The following is a 20,443-nucleotide window of genomic DNA, read 5'->3' as shown; positions in this document are numbered from 1 at the left end:
TATGCAAAGAAAAACCTGGGGACTTTAAAGTTGCCACATGGAACATGGAAGGAGAATATCCAGCACAAAAAAAGACTGGTTCTTTATTAAAATTGAATCCATTAAAAATACATAATAGTGAAAAGAAAAAATCTGTGTGCTATGAGAAAGGCCGACGGCCGAAAGTCATCTAGCATGCACAATTTTTTTCTACTCACTATTGTGTTTTTAATGGATTCAACTTTAAAGGACAACTCCGGCGCTGATAAAAACAAAAACTAAACAGAAGCTCCAGTTGGTGTCTTCATTTTCTCTTCACTTCCTGGTTGGGGTTTCCCATGATGAACTTTGCCCCCTGTGATGTCTTACTGACTCTGTAGAACTGTTAGATAGCTTACATCTTGTTCAGCCAACAGGGCTTAGACCAGATTCCCTCTTAATGAAATCATTGTCACAAAATGGCTGCCACAGAGCAGCCTGGGGTCAACAGTCATTAGGTGAGAATAAGTTTACTTGACTTCCTGGTGGGGGATTGAGGGGTGAAAAGATAGAGAAGAGGGGCAGATAGGTGATTGAAGCATATTCAAAGTTATATAACCTTGAAATGTGTTTCAATTACTGGGGAAAAGATTTTTGCCAGAGTATCCCTTTAATAAAGAACCAGTCTTTTTTGTATTTTTTTGCTGGATAGCCTAGATAAGACTAGGGGATGATGTAGATCAGTGTTTCTCAACTCCAGTCCTCAAGACCCACCAACAGGTCATGTTTTGAGGATTTCACATGTGATATAATTATAGTCAGTGTACCAGTAACTACCACAGCTGTTCGTTGTATGGGAAATCCGCAAAACATGACCTGTTGGTGGGTCTTGAGGACTGGAGTTGAGAAACACTGATGTAGATAGACAAATATAGTAAGTCCCATAGTGGAGGAAAAGTTATCGAGTATTGCTTAAAGGGGTGCTCCAGCATGGGGGCACTTTCTGGGGGGGACCGGGGAGGAGGTGGCTGAAATAAAAGACATCCAGGCCGCTTCCTGGTCTGACGCCGCCCGAGACGCTACGTCTCAGGGCCACTCAGCCACTCAGTGAAGGAGGCGGGATCCGAGCTTACTTCAAACGGATCCCGCCTCCTTCACTGAGTGGCTAAGCGGCCCTGAGACGTAGCATCTCGGGCGGCGTCAAACACCAGGAAGCGGCCGGGAACCGGGGACCAGAGCGCCGCGATGAGTGACCCGCTGCTGGAACCGGGGAGGTGAGTGGACGTCTTTTATTTCAGCCACCTCCTCCCCGGTCCCCCCCAAAAAGTGCCCCCACACTGGATAACCCCTTTAAATAAGTTAGCCAAGGCCGCCAGGTGGCACCATTGTTTGAGAGTCCATAAGAAGACAGGTGAGCTTATTATTAGCCAAAATCCAGTTGATTTTGCTTCTGGCTAATTCGAATGGAATACTAACTTTGGCTGCCAAGAAAATTAAATATATACATTTTCTGGATCCCTTTCAAGGAAAGGTGCATTAAAGAACACCCTTACGTTTTTTTCAAAGATAGGTAAAATGGCAGGTAGGTGAATCCAAAGTCTTCTGTCAGATGTGGTACATAGAGCCCCTATTGTGGTATTTCCTACAGTATAGAGGGAGGCTGAAGGAAAGATCTGTGTCACTTTAGCAAGATCCATATATCATCTGAGAAGGACCTTCCACTCAGTCTTAACTATAGGCCCTATTACGCGGGCCGACAGTGAGGAGCTAACGAGCGCTGTGAGAGCTCGTTTGCTCCTCATTCCCCGCTCGCTGCCGCCGCTATTCCTCGCGGCAGCAGCAAGCTGATGAGTCCGAGGAGGGCCGGGGGAAGCTGCGGGAGCGCTACTCAGGGGATCGCTGATTGTCCGGGCAGCCCACTCCAGGCAGATATAAGTCGTTTGTCTTTCAACATGTTGAAAGACAAACGACTTCAACGATCAGCCGACATGAACCATGTCGGCTGATCGTTGGCTCCTATTCCTCGGGACGATTATTGGCCAAATAAGGCCAATAGGCCGATAATCGTTCTGTGGAATAGGGCCTTAAGAATGCCATTTTATGCCATTCTGTGTGTTTGAAAGTCTTGCCCAGATTGGTCTCCTTTATAAGCCTTTATATAGGAATGTATGGTATGGAGAGGCACAGTCACAGTCAATTTCAGAAATAATTCCTGTGCTGCCTTTGGAATTGATTCTTTAGGTTCATATCATTGCCCTCCTTTAGAGCTTAGATAAAATGGGCAATTTACAAATAACAGAAGTGAGATTATATAGAGAGGAAAAAGTGTTCCAACCTCTCTTCTCCTTATGGAGTCCCCTGTCTGCAAAAGCCCATTATTGGTTCAACAGACAAACTTTTTAAAAGATACAATACTGTCAGCCTGCAGGTGCAGCTCAGGCTATTACTGACTACAGGTTTGGGACTGCCATAATAGGCTTCCCTATTTTTATATACAGAAAGACCTGTCAGTCAAGTCCAGTGGAGTGGACAGTAGCCAGCCAAGAGCCATCCCCTGACTTTTACTTTAATTTTGCCTGTTTCTAAACTGACTTCTCAGAAAAGCAGTAGCTTTTCACAGTAAATCATATAGTATCTGATGGAGCCTGATAAATGATGATCATGAAGCTCGTCCTTGCCGCTGAGGCAGCAGGAAACTCCCGACACGTCCACTTTAACACTATTCATACAAGCCATTGTGAGTTCTACATATGTTTTTCGATTTTCACCCTATTGAGTAAAACCCTTACAGCCCATTTAAAAGCAACAACAGTAAATGAGTGTTAAACAGTAAATGAGTGTTAAACCCTTCTGTAATCATCAGAGGTACTTTTCTCATAGAGAGCTCAAAGTTGCTAACATTTAACTTTTTGGATTAAGTTCAGAGTTAAAGAGCGCAATTTGGTCAGCTCGTGTTTTTCTGCTGACATTGTCAAAGGAAAAAGCACTCAGAGCAAATGTACTTAAAAGTTTCAACTTTTTCCCAGCCACACATTAGCCCTGAGAGAGCTTTGCCAAGAGTTTGTAGGCTTATTAAACTAGCTCATTGGTTGTGTGAGATTGAAATTAGTTATTTAGGGACGTTGTCAAAATTTGACTGATTGATTGTGACTGTTTTTATGTAGATGTGGTTTATTTGGTCTATTGAAAAAGACATTTGTTTACCATAAGATTGAATAAATGCATGAAAGATACCACTGTCCATTAAAGCTTCAATGTCCATTATAAACCCTATTAAATGGCCTTCATACTAGTTATTCATCTTCATACATCATACTGGCTGCATACATGATATCACTTGTTATGTACATAGATATTCTTTCATTTCATTCTCCAATTCTTCCTGACAACTAAAATGTAGGGACTTGGTGTTGGTATTTTAAAGAAACATGTTTACGCCTTTGCTTTTGCTCCAAATAACCGCGTGACTATTTAAAGCAGAGGCGAGAATGTAAAGCAAAGCCTATTTAGCGAGCAGGTTAGTGTTGAATTGAGACTTGCAGTGTTTCTATTTAGATACTAATTACTGCACTGTAATAGAATAAGTGCTTATCTAATTTAGTTAGTATATATGTTAATTAGCAATCAGATAAGTAGATCCACTTATGTTATTTGGGGATAGAGCGGAGTGATGTGTACTCCAGCCCATTAGCTCAGTGGCTTGCTCTCGACTTTCCATACTGGGTAAGCTTTTAAAGATGACTTCTTTCTCTTTAGAAATGATCTCTTATTAATATTGATCTTGAAAGATGCCCTTGGCCCAATTATTGATTGGCATCCTCATTTTAATTGGCACTGTGTTCTACACCACGTAAATAAAGTCTGAAGTTGACCGAGATACAAAGTACATTTACTATGGGCAAGACAAAATGATCAGGATCATCAATTTTAAAGGTGAAGTAATAAGCATTTGTAAATAAGGCAGTAGCTGCCTAACCACAAAACAATCAGTGGATATCTATGGTAAGGCTATGGCCACACACTGTTTTTTCCTGGCAGTATTATAAAACTGTAAAAAAAGATGGTCACTTATAATAACTACTTGTACAGTAAGTTTTAGGGTCTGTTCAAACTACGGAATCTGCGCCAAAATTCTACGGAGAACCCCTGCCCGTGAAATCTGCACCGAATCTTACCTGCTATGTGTTTCAATGGGAGGCCTCGCACGCCTCCACTCTCCGCGCCTCTCCACTCAATGAATTGACATGTCATTCATGCATTACACAGGCGTGAAACCAGCCTAGCGCTGGCCTTGCCTTCACTACTAGTGAGAGAAGATGCTGCGTGTTGGCTTTATTTGCCTAATGTTCTGCAGATTGGTTACATCTATTAATTAACCCCTTCATGTCCACACTAGGGCTATATTTTTTCTTAACTTTCTGGTTGGGGTTTCCCATGATGAACTTTGTCTCCTGTGATGTCTAACTGACTCTGTAGAACTGTTAGATGGCTTACATCTTGTTCAGCCAACAGGGCTTAGACCAGATTCCCTCTTAATGATGTCATTGTCACAAAATGGCTGCCACAGAGCAGCCTGGGGTCAACAGTCATTAGGTAAGAATAAGTTTACTTCACTTCCTGGTGGGAGATTGAGGGGTGAAAAGATAGAGAAGAGGGGCAGATAGGTTATTGAAGAATATTACAAAGTTATATAACTTTGTAATGTGTTTCAATTAATGGGGAAAATATTTTTGCCAGATTATCCCTAATAAATGGGAGGCCTCGCACGCCTCCACTCTCCGCGCCTCTCCACTCAATGAATTGACATGTCATTCATGCATTACACAGGCGTGAAACCAGCCTAGCACTGGCCTTGCCTTCACTACTAAAAGTGAGAGAAGATGCTGCAAGTTGGCTTTATTTGCCTAATATTCTGCAGATTGGTTACATCTATTAATTAACCCCTTCATGTCCACACTAGGGCTATATTTTTTCTTCACATATTTTTTTCTTCACGTTTTTCTTACGTTCCTACTGCCAAGTTCCTACTGCCACGGCCACTCGGTCCCGCACACAGCAGTGTCCCCAGGAGATTGCTGTATTTACGGAAGTAAGTGATATGATAAGCACCTGTCACCGACTGATCAGGACCCCTGTAGCTATGCTGCAGGGGTCACGATCACTTTCCCTGACATGCAGGGTAGAAACACTCCCCTCTATCTTCTCGGATCAGCCCTCAGGCAGGTTCTATGAGATCACCAATAGCATTGATCAGTATATGCAATCCAAAGATTGCATATGAAACTGTAAAAAAAAGTGTAGAAAACGTGTCAACATGTTGAATTTTTTTTAACAATAATGGTGGTCTGCTGCCCGTCGCTCTGTGTAATAGGAGTGGTTTCAGCAGACCGCTGCTATCTCCTATGGAATCCCCTCCCATACCTCCCCATGGTCCCCTTCTCTTACCTGCTCGCTGTCAGTGCAAGTGTGCGCTGAACTGACAGGTCGACTCTTGCTTGCTCCTCCTAATCGCCCATGTAATAGGGCCTTAAGAGAATCATCCCAATACTCAAATAGTGTTTGTATATATATATATATATATATATATATATATATACACCCTCCTTCCCCCACACACCTGTTTGCTTTCCATTAGCTTGACATTGCAGCTGTTCCCCAGAACGCTACGTGAGGACATCACAGTAAGCACATACAGTCGCATTATAAGAGCCAAAACATAAGGCTGCAGGATCTGTTTGTACCTTCCACATACTGTATTTGTGTATGATCTGTGTTTGCCATTCAGCTGTAGCAAATCAATTACTGTGGCACCTTGTTAGCGGCTTGTTATCTGGCTGTCATTGCTGAAGGAAAATACAGGTGGGCAGCCAACGTGAGGTTATTGTGCACTTTTATTATTGACGTCGTACAAGTGACAGTGTTTAAGAAGCTCTTAGCCTTTGAATTCTTTTACCGCACATTTTTTTTATGTATGTTGTAGAGACATCAACTAACCACAGGTCACCAGTGAGATAACAATGGAGTCCTGTCTTTATTTTTCCCCTCAAGCATACCTGCGTTGGATGAAGGGAATATAAAGCCTTATAAAATTCTCTAGATTGTTGGTGACCTGGGGGCTAGTCGATGCCTTTGATGTTACGGAAATAGTCTTGCCATGGCATAGAAGAAATGGCTAAAGATGAATGGCAAGAGAATTTATGAAGACAGCAAGGTGCCGCTGTGAATGACATTTCCTATTGGCGTCCATGTTTGACTAGCACATCTTATTTCAGCCAGTGGCTACACCCGTTGAATATAGATTAAGAAAGGTTTTACTCTGAATAAAATCTGTCTACAAATGACCTTCGAATAGACATAATCTCATTCTTGGATCCTCTCCCATGCTTGTTCTTGTTTTTTGAGAACCTCTGCTGATGGTCAGAGAGATTATTGGATCTATACTGTAATCCCGATATTTTGGACTGGCCATAAATTATTATTGGAAATAATCCAGCTAATCTTAATGAACTGACAGACTGTTTGGTGTGCTGAAAATGCTAAATGTCATTGAATTGAGTTAATCTGTAATGTAAGAACCTTCGTATATGATCTAATATGGAAGAATACCATTATTATTCTGATTATTAGGAGGGCTGTTTTAATCACTTTGACTAAACTTGGGTTCTTGTACCTGTAAAAGGGGGAGTGGCTTTTGCAAGCGAGTTCTATATTGGTTCTACATTGGGCAGTTTTTAATGTGATTTTAGGTTGCTTTCTCTGTACATGGTTACACTTTTTGAATAAAGATTTTTGCATGCACAGTGATGCCTTGGTTTAAGATTAAGAGCGTTTTGGTTTAAGAGCTCACAGTTTTTCAAAATTGTAACTTGGTGTAAGAGCATTGCTTTGGTTTAAGAGTTCCCTGTACTGTACTGAGTGATGGAGGGGTATGGTCTGCATAGCGTGGTCTACAGCTCTGTACTCTGACCCAGGAAGTCTCCCTCATCTTCCAAATCATAGCAGATTCCCTTCAGGCTGGGGCTCACATCAGGGGACAGGACTATGAAGGTAATCTCTCCATAGCTGTAACCCCTCTCCCCCGGACAGAGTGCTGCTATACAGTGCCCACATCTGCCCTGCTTATTCCTTCATACTCCCTGCAGTCTCTGTCCACCTTGTGTTTTCCATCCTCTCCATTCCTGTACAGTAACTTATAATATCACATATTCTGCTGTTTCTGAATGTTTGTTTCATCTGTTTTACATGTTATTCAGAATAATAAATCATTTGTTGGGGTGTGGAACCAATTGTCTGCATTTCTCTGATTTCTTATGGGAAAACTTGCTTTGGTATAAGAGTGGATTTGGATTACAAGCACGGTCCCGGAGCTAATTATGCTCGTAATCCAAGGCACCACTGTATCCTCTCTGGTGTGCCAATGCCTTTATGTCATACATTTTTTTGTTTTAGTGTAGTCTTGACTATCATGATGTGTTGACATTGTAGCACCCAGCTTACTTATTAGCGGTACATCTCCTTCCTTTTTTTGTCTTGGATTTAGTGATTTTCAGCCTACGGTGATATCGCCGCTCATTTGCAGTGCCTTCACAAGGTACAACCAATCACACAACCGGGCCACACGAAAGATCAGTGTATCTAAGCCTGGATAAACCCTTTAAGGTGGCTTAACAAACAGTGTTTTTTTTTTTTTGGAAAGACAGCACTGCATGGCCTATATACTGGAGAATAGACAGGTCTATTATAATATCTTATATGGCGCCCTATGGAGTTACCAATATACACCTCTTACAATGTTTTCTTTTTCTGTATTTTAGGGAGAACTGCTGAGCCCATGCCGCTGTGACGGGTCCGTGCGCTGCACACATCAGCCTTGCCTAATACGATGGATTAGTGAGCGGGGATCCTGGAGCTGTGAGCTGTGTTATTTCAAATATCATGTCCTAGCTATCAGTACTAAGAACCCCCTCCAGGTAAGAGGGCTTCTTTCATGCAAAGTCTAAGACTCTTGTGATGGCATAGTAATAACACTTATAGTACTCAGTTTGTCTGGTAAAATCTCGGATGTAGAGCCCGGATGTTTAATCCAGACGTATGCATTTGTATGGCAGACGGTAGCTTTTTCACTACTAAAGTCTACTGTGAAAATAGGTTGCGGTTATATTCATTAAACTTATTTTGGAGCTGCAGGTCCGAGTCTTCCCTACTTCTCCACCAGTGTTGCATATGTTATTTCCCACATTGCTACACAGAGGTAGGAGTACCCACATTATGGTCCATATGTTTGCTATCCTACATGTTTTCAGGGTAGCCATTAGTTATAATTGCGGGAGCAGTCAATCACAGGCCGGAGGAAATGGCTGTAAAATATGGTAAGATATACAATCTTAAATAAAAGTGTGTACTTGTAATATAATAGTGTACCCCGAGGAACTTTCTACCTGTAAAAAAAAAATCAATCCATTTATGATTTGCATAGTCATCAATGTACATCTTGAGACCAAATACTAGGAATTTACTATTTTATATCTATTAGTAGCAAAATGCCCCACAGCTAAGTATATTGTGTGGTTTGACCATTGCATCTTTTTTTGTCTAACAATCGGGTCTCCTCATCCACTCCTCACCTCATCCAGTCATACTTAGCATAGTGATTTTATGCATCTCTAGTGTCTAGTGAGATCCGATGAAGCTGAATATTTGTGAAGGGTGCCCAGGGCATGAAACAACTGTTTAGCATTGTAACAATTATGGCAAGTGGAGGAATTTTAACTTAAAGCCAGATGAATTATTGGCCAAATGATTTACATCCACACTCCAGGGCCAAGCTGTATTTTGGCAAGTTTCTAATTCACCCAAATGAATAATTTGAGCCTCTCTGGCATGTGCCTTCCAAGCATTGCTGCTGCGGTGGATGAAAGCTTGTTCCTATTACAGGGAATATTTACTGATGTAGACAATGGTAGAAGTAAGCTTCCCCCCTGTATATTTAGCACAGTGATGATTATAACATAGAGATGAGAATGGCCATCTAAGATTCACATGAAAAATCTGCTGAAAATCCAGTTGCAGATTTCTTCTCAATTCTGCAGTGAATCCACATAATAATCCATATATGAAACGGTCAGATTTGGCTGTGAGTTGGTAGTGGATTTCACCCTCTACATGTTGGAGTTGACAAATTCAGTAAAAATGATGCATAATAATGCATGGTGGCTCAGTGGTTAGCACTGTAGCCTTGCAGTGCTGGAGGGCAACATCTGCAAAGAGTTTGTATGTTCTCTCTGTGTTTGCGTGGGTTTCCTCCGGGTTCTCTAGTTTCCTACCACACCGAAAACATACAGATAGATGATTTAGATTGTGAGCCCTAATGGGGACAGGGAGCAATAATTGGCAAACCTATGTAAAGTGCTGGGGAATAAGTGTGTGCTATACAAAGAATAGCATTATTATAATGCGTTGCTGTTTTAATAGGCGTAGAAGAGCCATCATTTTCCTCCTGCATATGCCTTAGAGGTTATGCCTTAAATGCTTTCTGCTTTCTTAGCCCTTGTTATTTCCCCTGTTTGGGCATGTTATTCCACTCCAATAACTAAAAACTAAGAACCTCATGGAGCAATTTTTTAAATTGGGAAAACTGGCATCGGTCTATCCAGAAATCACTGCATCCCTTTTTTTAGGGAAGATATAAGCCCTTCAGCAGCTGCCTCCACTTGGAAAGAGGGATCTAAAGATATAATCCTGCAGTTCACAGGTGCACAGCCACACAGAAGAGGATAAACTCTTGTCTGCATGTTATAATATGTAGTTTTCTGGTTGTTAGACAAGTAGTCACATGAGCTGCAGTAAATGTATGGATGCAGCTAAGCTGGGATGAAGCAGGTGACACTGCAGGAATAGTGGAAAGGGGTCACCATTATATGAGGGAAAAAACAGAGCTCTTCTTTATAAAGTTAAAGGAAATATGTCAGCACTCGGGCCCTACCTGAGGTGCTGTAGTTGGCAGTCCCCTAGTGAGCATGGTACCTTTTGGTAATTTGTCCCAATTTTTAACTTTTCTCGTCATTGTATTGAAAAAAAAGTAATTTTAAAACACATTTGGACCTAACTGGAAATTCTTTGCACTTCATAAAAAGTTTCATAAAAATGATACAATAATGAGAAAAAAATAAATATTTATATTTAATTTCCAGACTAGTTGAGAAAGGCAAAAGGCAAAGAGCTGAAACGTGTCCTGCCTGGTGTGCAGAGCCTGTTACATGTATATATTTGTAAATAAATAATTTTTGCTGAAGATTTGGTGAGTAGCGGGAATGTTCTTTTTCCTTAGACTTGATGTTCTCCCAGGCACCGCCGGAGTGTCGACTGATTTTGCTACACTTGATCTGCAATAAGAGACACTGGCTGACAGCTGAGTCAGCAGGAGGCCGGGCAGCATTATTCATGAATAGAGGGAGGATGGAGGAGTGGTGAGGTGTGCCAGAGTGTGGCTCAAACGTTGAGCCACAACTCTTTTTTGACTCTTCATTACAGTCGGAGACTGGAGATTGTGCATAATCCACTCTACAGACAAATTACCAAAAGTCACCATGCTCACTAGGGGACTGCCAGCTACAGCACACTGTCAGCACCTCAGGTAGAGCCCGGGAGCTGCCAGATTCCCTTTAAGTAAAGAAAGAGTCTGATTATTTGAGGCAAAGCGATGGTAAGGGCTGATTTCTCTTTCCAGGACAGTTTTCTGCTTATAAAATCTTTTCTGAATCCGTTCTATTTGTGATGTCCCTTTGATCAGCTCTGTGCTTATATTAGAAGCACTTTTCACCTTCTAGCTCCAAATTTACTGGGACACTTAAACCAAAATAATAATGAGCTTCAAACCCAGAGAAATGACACTTGCCTGGATGTCCCCTTATACCCATAATTAATTCACAACAGAAGCAAAGCAAGACTGCAGTATATATTAGGAGAAGAGGGGAAACATCTTAATAAATAAAGAGTACTGCTCTTGTTTAAAGCTGTTCTTTTACTATTTTCAACCAATTTCAGCATCTTACAACCTACAAGAACTATGTTTAGGGGGTTAAGGGGTTATCCCAAGATTAGAACTGATCCCCTGTCCACAAGATTTATCATGAATGGCGCAGCAGACCTTCTAAATCAGTGCTTCTCAATTCCAGTCCTCATGGCCCAACAACAGATCACATTTTGAGGATATCCCTAGTATTTCACAGGTGATATAAGTATACTCAGTGCATCAGGTATTATCACAGGTGTTCTTTGTATTGGATATCCTCAAAACATGACCTGATGGTGGACCATGAGGACTGGAATTGATAAGCAATGTTGTAAATCAAGCTATGTCTAACCTGCTGTCAGAATCTTTGTAATTGAAAACTGGCTGTTGCCACTCCATAAAGAGTGTGCCTACATACTCTTTCACTGCCCAGATGGTGCTGACAGTATCATGTTGTGTAGGGACACGTTTCTTATAATAATGCATTATACTGTGCAGACTATTGTATATTACCCAGTGTAAACATTGCATCCCCCACTATGCTTTTCATCAAACCATGCTATTCAGGGAAACTGAACTGGCTTTGCCATATACTGTATCTGGGATCATAGCTTAAGGAAAGCCAGCAGAACTGTGATTGTAATTCTGCTTGAGCATAGTCTATAATTTAATGTATGATAATCAGGGAAGGAAAGAGGATTGTTTGTGATTTTACATCTTTTCATGCATGATACATAGGTAAATATTATTTCCTAAGCAGCAGTTCTCTAAATAAACAATTAGCAACCAGAACATAACATAATAAGAATCACGTGAGAAGAAGAACAAGTGTCAAAACAAAGTCAAAGGCTATGTTCACATAACGTCAAAAAAAGAGAAAAGGCGGACACCTTTTCTATTCAAAAAGACGTCTGTTATTGCCGCGATTGAACTGACTGCAATGCATTGAAGTCAATGAAATGACGGATGTCCAATGCACACAGCTCATAAAATGACGGGCGTTATCTGCGCAGATGGCAAAATAGTGATCATTTCAATTATTTTCGAACGTCTTTTGCAAACAGCGGACGTTATTTTTTTGTTGTTTACACAGTTTGTATTTTTTCACCATAATTTCTCCATTTTTACTATTAAATTCAATGGACTTTTCAACTAAAGAAGCAAGAAAAGGCAATTAGTAACCCAAACTAAAATAATGTACCAATAGCCGTCATTGCACTCATGGGCGGCCAATCCTCAAAATAATCGACATCATTTTAAAAATTATAAACGGACAAGAAAACACGTTGTGGGAACATAGCCAAACATATCAAACTGCTGATAAATCAGTTTCACACCATAAGCCTATGTTCACACTGTTAAAAAAAATATGAGAAAAGGCGGCTGCTATTTTTAATAAAATTAAAATCTGTTATTACCGAATTATAATCTGCATTCAAGTCAATGGAATGACGGCCGCTCTAATACACATCGGGGGTGATTTATCAAAGGGTGTAAAATTTACACTGGTGCAAACTGCCCACAGCAACCAATCACAGCTTACTTTTAAGCTCTGGTAAAATGAAAGGGAGCTGTGATTGGTTGCTGGGGGCAGTTTGCACCAGTCTAAATTTTATACCCTTTGATAAATCTGGGCCATAGTGTATTGATTAACCACCATTGTTCACACAGCCATTAAACTGATCTGTGGAGAGGGTGGATACAGCCTGAGGACCGCCTGGAAAACTGGGATACAGCCTATGGCTATGGCTGTATTCCAGTTTTCCAGGTGGTCCTCAGGCTGTATCCACCCTCTCCACTGAGCTGGCAGACAGCGGAAAGCCGAGAGTTCAGGTTCATATGAACCCGAACCTTGGGCGGTTTGCTCATCTCTAATTATGACCCTACTAAATGCTCCTTTTTAAGGTGGAATATATTAATATATTCATATTTGTGCATTCACTTCACTTTCACATTAGTCTCATCCAGTTGATCAGTGTAAAGAATGCTAATAAACTAGGTGTGTGTGTGTGTGTGTGTGTGTATATATATATACTGTATATATATATATATATATATATATATATTGCAAAAAAACCGCTACAATATATCACAAAATGACAGTTTAAATAGTGCCCCCTTTAGTTAGCATCCTAGTGCATCAGATTGCAGATGTACACAATGGAAGGTAGTTGAGGTCTTTGCGCAGTAGGGAGTAGGGGCTTGGTGGGTAAGATAAAAACTCATCTGTCTTAATATCATTTTGCTAGCAAGTTGTAAGTGGAAATTATGTTTTAGTTGTTTTATTATGTATGCGGTATGTTTTACAAAATGGACTTTCTGAGCCCTGAGCTTTTTAATGGAATAGACATTCATAGACAGTGAGTCAGCAAGCGATTACATGGCGAGCACTCTGACTACAGATTGTATACACAGAAAATGCTTCACGTGACACCTGACTCACAGGCTTGGAACATTTCATCTCAGATCATTGTGACTGTTTTCAAAGAAATGATTTGTGAAAATTATTTTCCGCTACCAAATACTTGACTGATTTGCAATTTTGTTTGGATTTGCTTCATTACTATAAGTGTTAAATCCAAGTAAATATAAAACGGAGTATGGATTTCTTGTCATCTAAATATAGCATGACCATCTACCTATAACAACTTTATCTCCTCCCGATCAGTCAAAAATCTATGGGAGTCCAAATGGGTGGTCCTAACCAGTGATTGACAGCCTTCCCTCTATAAGTGGGAATACATAGAGATTCATCTTTGAGTAGGACCGCCCACTGGACTACTAAACCCAGAAAAAGCAACGACTTCATTGAATAAATTACTAGTTATACTGATTAATTTCCTGCAAAACTATATATCAATCTACTTGCCAATTTCTATAAATTGAAGCAGCAGTCTATTGGATTCTCCCTTTAATTCTTTTTTCATATAGGCTACATTGAGAAAAGAGAAAATGCTAAGAAAACAAATGGGCCAAAGGTGAAATGTAGACTCGGTATAACCCGGTTGGCCACATACATTGTTGCCCACATACATTGTTGCCCAAATTGGATACCTTTAATAATCGCCCTGGACATGCATGAAAGCGTTAGCCAACAATCCTGTTACTTTTTGTTTATTAGATTCAGAGATATTCCTGATTCAGCATCTAGATTACTATTCCGTTGACATGATACAATTGCTTGCATGCATGAATTATGTAAATTCTTAATGGAGAAAACAAAGGTGCTTGTTTGATGCAATAAATTTGACAATAGACTGGTAAGGTATTCCTGTTTGTGCATAGAATATATAGCATCAGGTAAAAGGTAACAATGCTTGTGCACTCCTGACAGCTTTTTATTCTGCATTGCAGTGGCAGGCCATTTCTTTGACTGTGATCGAAAAGGTCCAGATAGCAGCTATAATCCTGGGCTCCCTCTTCCTCATCGCCAGCATATCCTGGTTAATCTGGTCCTCTCTCAGCCCCTCGGCCAAATGGCAGCGGCAGGATTTACTGTTCCAAATCTGCTACGGCATGTATGGCTTCATGGATATAGTCTGTATAGGTAAGACAAGCCTTGTTTTCTATGTGATGGCTTTTTTTTCTTTTTGTTAAAGAACGTTTCCTCTCAAAGGGAACCAACCTTTTAAAAAACGCCTGTTACACTATGGGAATGTGCTGTAACAGCACCCAGCACACTTCCCAAACATGCTTTTACATCCCCCCCCCCCCTCCCTGGAATGTAAAACCCGAAAACTTTCTTTATAAACTTGGCGCCCTGTATGTAAATTGCCCCCACTGTCACTGTCCCCTGGCCGTTACGGAGGGGTAATCACCTCTGGGCGTGATTAGACAGCATAATTGTGGTGACATCACTGAGAGGTTCGCTGTCCCTAACGTTGACACACCTACGTCCTTATTGCGCCACTCATGCGCAGTCCGGCGGGTCCGGTCTGCGCTGTACTGCGCAGGTGCAGAATAGCCTCAAACTCATTGAGAGATCTCCAGCAATGAGTTCGAGGCTATTCTGCACCTGCGCAGTACGGCGTGGATTGGACCCGCTGTACTGCTCATGAGCGGCGCAGTAAGGACGTAGGCGTGCTGATGTTAGGGACGGTGTGCCGCTCAGTGATGTCACCACAATTATGCAGTCTAATCACTCCCAGAGGTGATTACCCCTCCGGAACGGCCAGGGGACAGTGACTACTTGCCGGTGGCTCACCGCCCAGATGACTACTTGGGGGCAGTTTACAAAAGGGGGCGCCAAGTTTTGTTTTCGGGTTGTACATTCCAGGGAGGGGGTGTAAAAGCATGTTTGGGAAGTGTGCTGGGTGCTGCAAGGTGCTTTACATCAACAACAGTGTCACCTGCAATACTACTCTTATGTCATAAAGGGGTCTGTTTGAGTTCTGGTGTTTTTAAGTCAGGATGGTCAGTTAGAATATGTCAGGATCCGATTGAAGACGGATGAATCAATCATGGATCCATTATAAACAGAAGACCTATGTTACGTGAACTGAGCAGAAGTCTCTGTAGATATATAGTAAGTCTCCAGTTTCTCATCCATAACTGCATCTCTAATAATGGTGAACAAGCAATAAGTCTGGCAATAGTACAAATGATGTCTAGCTTTGCCATTTATAACAAAAGAAAAGGCGGACCACAATGTCAGTTGGTGCTGGAAAGTGGGTAATGACGATTAAAGGGGTTGTTCTATAATAAAACTTAACTCAAACCGTCTAATAAATTAACCAGGAATTCAGCCAATACTGTCTTCCCCTTCCACTATGTGGAAGGGGTGATAGTCAAGAAGGTGACCGGTGAGGGGCATATAGTGGCCTGTACTCAGGAAAAGGAAGTCTATTACAGGGTGTACACCAGACAGGATATTAGGCTGGAGCCAGTTTGCATAAAAGTAGGAGGGAAACAGAAAGGGCCCTATTTCACGGGACGATTATCGCTCAAAAAATTCTTAGATCGTTCGTAATTGAACGATAATCGCTTAATAGCAGACAACAATTGAACGACCAACAAGAAATCATCGAAAACAGTTGGACAACCCCTTTTAACCCCTTGACGACCATGGGCGTACATTTACACCCCTGCTGCCTAGGCCTTAACGCAGGAGGTGTAAATGTATGCCCTGCCGGGGTTCCGGGCTGTGGAACTGGCTCAAGAGCTGAGCTCGCTCCATAGCGGGTGAGGACCGCCTGCTAGCTGCAGACAGGCCTTCAATTAACCCCTTAAATGCCACGATTGGGGCATTTAAGTGTAAGTGACAGGAGCAGCTCCCGTTCCCGATCGCATGTCCTGATTGACGGAGGTCCCTTACCTTCCTCCGTGCAGTCAGGTCTTTAGTCTTCTGATTCAGTCTGCCGCAGGCAGGCTGTATCAGGAGATCACAGATAACACTGATCCTTACTATGCTTTGGCATAGCAGTGATAAGTGTGTTCAATCTAATGTATTCATGTAAAAGTCCCATAAGGGGACTTAAAAAGTGTAGAAAAAAATCTATAAAAGTTTAAAAAAATGTCCCAAAGCCCCTCCCCCAATAAAAATGAAAATCACCCCCCCTTCCCATTTTATACATAAAACACATCAAAATAATAAAGTTAATTAACATATAATATCCCATCGACCGATCTATTAAAATAAAACAATATTGTTCCCGCACGGGGAACGGCATAAACAAAAAGCGGTAAAAAAAACCTCAGATTGCCTTTTTTAAAATTACATTTTATGTACAAAAAAAGTAATAAAAAGCGATCAATAGACAAAAGTGTAACTAATATAAACTAGATCATGGCTCAAAAAACAGTGCCCCATACGACCCCGTAGGTGAAAAATTAAAAGCACTATAGGAGTCACAGTAGGGCCATTTTAAATATACCTATTTGCAAAAAAAAAAAATGTTTGCTAATAAATATATGCCAGCTTTACTGTAAAGTGCATTACGTAAACATGGAATCCCCCCAAAAAATTTGCAGGAATTGCATTTTTTGACCCAGATTCACCCCATAAATGATATTTTGGGGCTTCTGTCATTTTATGGCAGATTGAAAGACGCCATTACAAAGTACATCTGTCCCTTAAAAAAACAAGACCTCACATGGCTTTGTAGGTGGAAAAATAAAAGAGTTATGGGCCTTAGAAGGCGAGGAGGAAAAAACAAAAATGCAAAAGTGACAATTGGCCCGGTCCTTAAGGCTATTTCAGGCCCGGTCCTCAAGGGGTTAAAGTAAGTGGTTACAGGTTGCTCAGTACCACTTTTCACTTTTATTCAAAATATTTAAATTTCTGTTTTAAACTATTTACTTATGGAACCTTCTCTTTATTGAACTGGAATAGGGTAATATATATATAGATAGAGGAAAGAGGTTGAGGGGCTGACCTAATCAGGAAAATTCAGGTTACATGTCCCTTGTTGTAGCTTCTTAGAAAAGAAATGGGGTTGCACATGTGTGTGGCTCTCTCCATTATAGTCCATGTTTGCAAACGTTGGAGTTTTATTGCGTTAAAGGCAATGAAATGATTAATTACTGCAATTAGGTGATGCATTTTCATTGTGTTAGTGCATGTGTGAACACAGCTTTAATGAAAGAGCAAAGCAAGCTAAATATCCAGTTAAATAATTAAGTAAAATTTTTAAAAAAATTAAAAAATTAGAACTGACTGATATCTTTTTTTACTTACTTTGTTTTACTTTCTATGAAATGTGAACAAATACAGAGAAGAAAACCCCATCTTTTTTGTGTGGACTTGTATTTGTAAGGCCACAGTTGGGCAGATTGCTTTCTGTTTAGATTGGATACTCCAGCCTAATGCTGGGTTTACACGGAACGCTTATCGTTCTAATTTTCGCTATAACGATCGCATTTGAGCGATAATCGTTCCGTGTAAACACAGCAAACGATCAGGCGATGAGCAAAAAATCGTTCATTTTGATCTTTCAACATGTTCTCAAATTGTCGTCCGTCGTTCGCTAAATATTCGCAGATCGCTTCGTGTAAACAGTCTTTCAAAGATTCACCCTATGTGAAAGATGGGCTTAAACGATCTTAAAAACGATCGCAATAACGATGTTTCTTACGAATCTTCTAACGATTTTTCTCCGTCTAAATGCTGATCGTTATAAAAATAAAATCGTTGCTTCAAAATCGTTAATCGTTCGATTGGGTGAATTATCGTTCCGTGTAAACCCAGCATAAGGGTCCATTTACACAGAAAGATTATCTGACCGATTATCTGCCAAAGATTTGGTTTTCAAAGAGTTTAATGAATTTTGGTTTAAGTATACATACAAGTAGCCTTACATAGGCTTAACAACAAGGCCGAACATTAGGCCAACAATAAAACACAGGCAGATATTATAATAATTAATCAGAAATAACCTTGTTCTATAGCCCGTGCCGAACGTCTTATCCAACGTATTCAGGGAAACCTATACAGGATCTTGCACATAAACACACCGCCAAGCAAAAGACGGTTTTCTGCCTTTAACTCAAACAGAAATATAGAACCAACACAAAACATAAAGCAGAAAATACCACTAACACAACGACGGACACTAAGGACGAGACCCAAGAGAAAGGGAAAGAAGAACAAAACACAACAAAAAATTAAAAATAATAAAAAGGAGGCGAACCGTTGGTAGTTCTTTGGCAGACCTGGAATCCTCACATTCAGCAACGCATATTCGGGCGACATTCGTACATTACATTGGGTCAGTGAGTATACCAAGTTAAAAATCCTGCGCCAAAACCTCTTCACTTTCGTACAAGTCCACCATGTATGGGACATCGTACCCTCCGCTTCGCAATGCCTGAAACAATGGGAGGGATAATCCGGTACCATCTTGGCTATACGAGCTGGAACAAGATACCATCGAAGGAGGACTTTATAGTTAGCTTCTACTAGAGCTGCATTTATAGATACAGTATTTTAGCTGTATGCATGGCAATGTCTTGCCACTCCCGAGTGGAATAAGACACCGAGAAATCTCGTTTTCCATTGCACCATATAGCTTAACTTGTCCGGTGGTGATATTAATATTGCATATAAGATAGATAATACATGCCCCTCAGTGGAGGATTTAATACATAAGTTTTCAAAAGCTGTAGTGGACGTTACATCAGTTGCTTTATGTCACGTTTTTCTGAGAGGGAGGAGGAGGTCTGGCATGAATGGCGACTAGGCCTGTCCCGTCGCCATCACCAGCTGGCGCCGGCCTTCCAGTATCCTGACGTTCCGGAGTCCCAGTCGACTCCTGAGATTCCTATGCAGGTGGAACGGGCTCACCTGACGCCTGATGAAAGACTTCGTCGTCTGGAGCTGAATCTCTGCCTCTACTGCGGTGGTTCGGATCACTTTCGGCTGAGATCTCCCCAACGTCCTCAAGCGTCCGGGAAACTCCAGCACCTAGGTCCGGTGGGAGAGGTCTCCCTGAGTGTGAATGCCACCTCTCCAAGTTTGTCTGTGCCAGTTTCCATCCAGACACCCTCAGGACAAACTCACCAAACTACTGCCTTTCTCGATTCTGGGTCAGCAGGCAATTTTATTGCAGCTACATTGGTCCAGAGATGGCGGCTACCCGTGACCCCACTAGCCAGACCCCTGTCTATCTCCTCGGTCACGGGCGAGATTCTTACCGACCATGTGCACTACCAGACCGCACCTCTAGTCCTCCAGGTGGGCACTTCACATCTGGAAAAGATCTCCTTCTACGTCCTGCCCCATTCTTCTTCCACCATCCTCCTGGGACTCCCTTGGCTGAAATTACATGCCCCTAAACTGGACTGGAGAACCGGGAAGATTCTCAGTTGGGGTCAGGACTGTTCCAACCAGTGTCTGAGGTCACCTCAGCCTAAGCGTTCTATGTTGTCACCCGAGCCCGCCAAGCCTTTGTCCGGCCTACCGGCGGAATACCAAGATTTGCCTGATGCCGCCTTCTGCAGGCAAGAAAGAGGGGGAGGCCAAAGGGGGGGGGGGTACTGTCACGGCCGCGGCGGCGTCCCGTGTTCCGGGCCACCGCCGTGACCTCCTCCTGCCCCATGCAGCCGCCGGCGTCCCTGTGCAGGGACCCGGCGCTGCTGCTAGTTCGGCCCCTGGGGGCGCCTCACCTCTCCTCCGCTCCTGTCTCCGTCTGTGCCAGCCGGCGCGCGCGTCCCCGCCTCCTAGGGCGCGCGCGCGCCGGCTGTCTCAGATTTAAAGGGCCAGTCCGTCCCTAATTGGTAGTTGCACCCAATCACTCCCTATAAATCCCAGCATGCCCTGTCCCTCGTGTTGGAGCCTCTACATGCTTCCGATAGCGTTTGGCCCAGCCCCCTGTTGTTCCTGTTTCCTATCCGCTACCTGGTCCCAAGTCCTTGTTCCTGATTGCTATCCGCTACCTGGTCCCAAGTCCTTGTTCCTGGTTCCTGCTCCCCTGTCACACCATTGCTCCTGTGTTCAGCCTGTCACCTGCGGTTACGCCTGCAGACCTCTGCCAGCAC

The 20,443-nt window shown here is 42.1% G+C and overlaps 1 protein-coding gene across 1 annotated transcript in view; it reads left to right on the top strand.

The window, feature by feature from the left end:
- Positions 1-20,443, top strand: part of MARCHF9 (membrane associated ring-CH-type finger 9) — a 127,452-nt gene that overhangs the window by 93,844 nt on the left and 13,165 nt on the right. The window contains exons 3-4 of the mRNA XM_069972255.1: positions 7,773-7,928; positions 14,324-14,516. Coding sequence (XP_069828356.1) covers positions 7,773-7,928; positions 14,324-14,516 — 349 coding nt within the window. The remainder of the gene's footprint in view (positions 1-7,772; positions 7,929-14,323; positions 14,517-20,443) is intronic.

Source organism: Dendropsophus ebraccatus, chromosome 5, assembly GCF_027789765.1.
Source record: "Dendropsophus ebraccatus isolate aDenEbr1 chromosome 5, aDenEbr1.pat, whole genome shotgun sequence".
In the NCBI taxonomy this organism is placed as follows: domain Eukaryota; kingdom Metazoa; phylum Chordata; class Amphibia; order Anura; family Hylidae; genus Dendropsophus; species Dendropsophus ebraccatus.
This window is presented reverse-complemented; position numbering and strand designations above follow the sequence as displayed.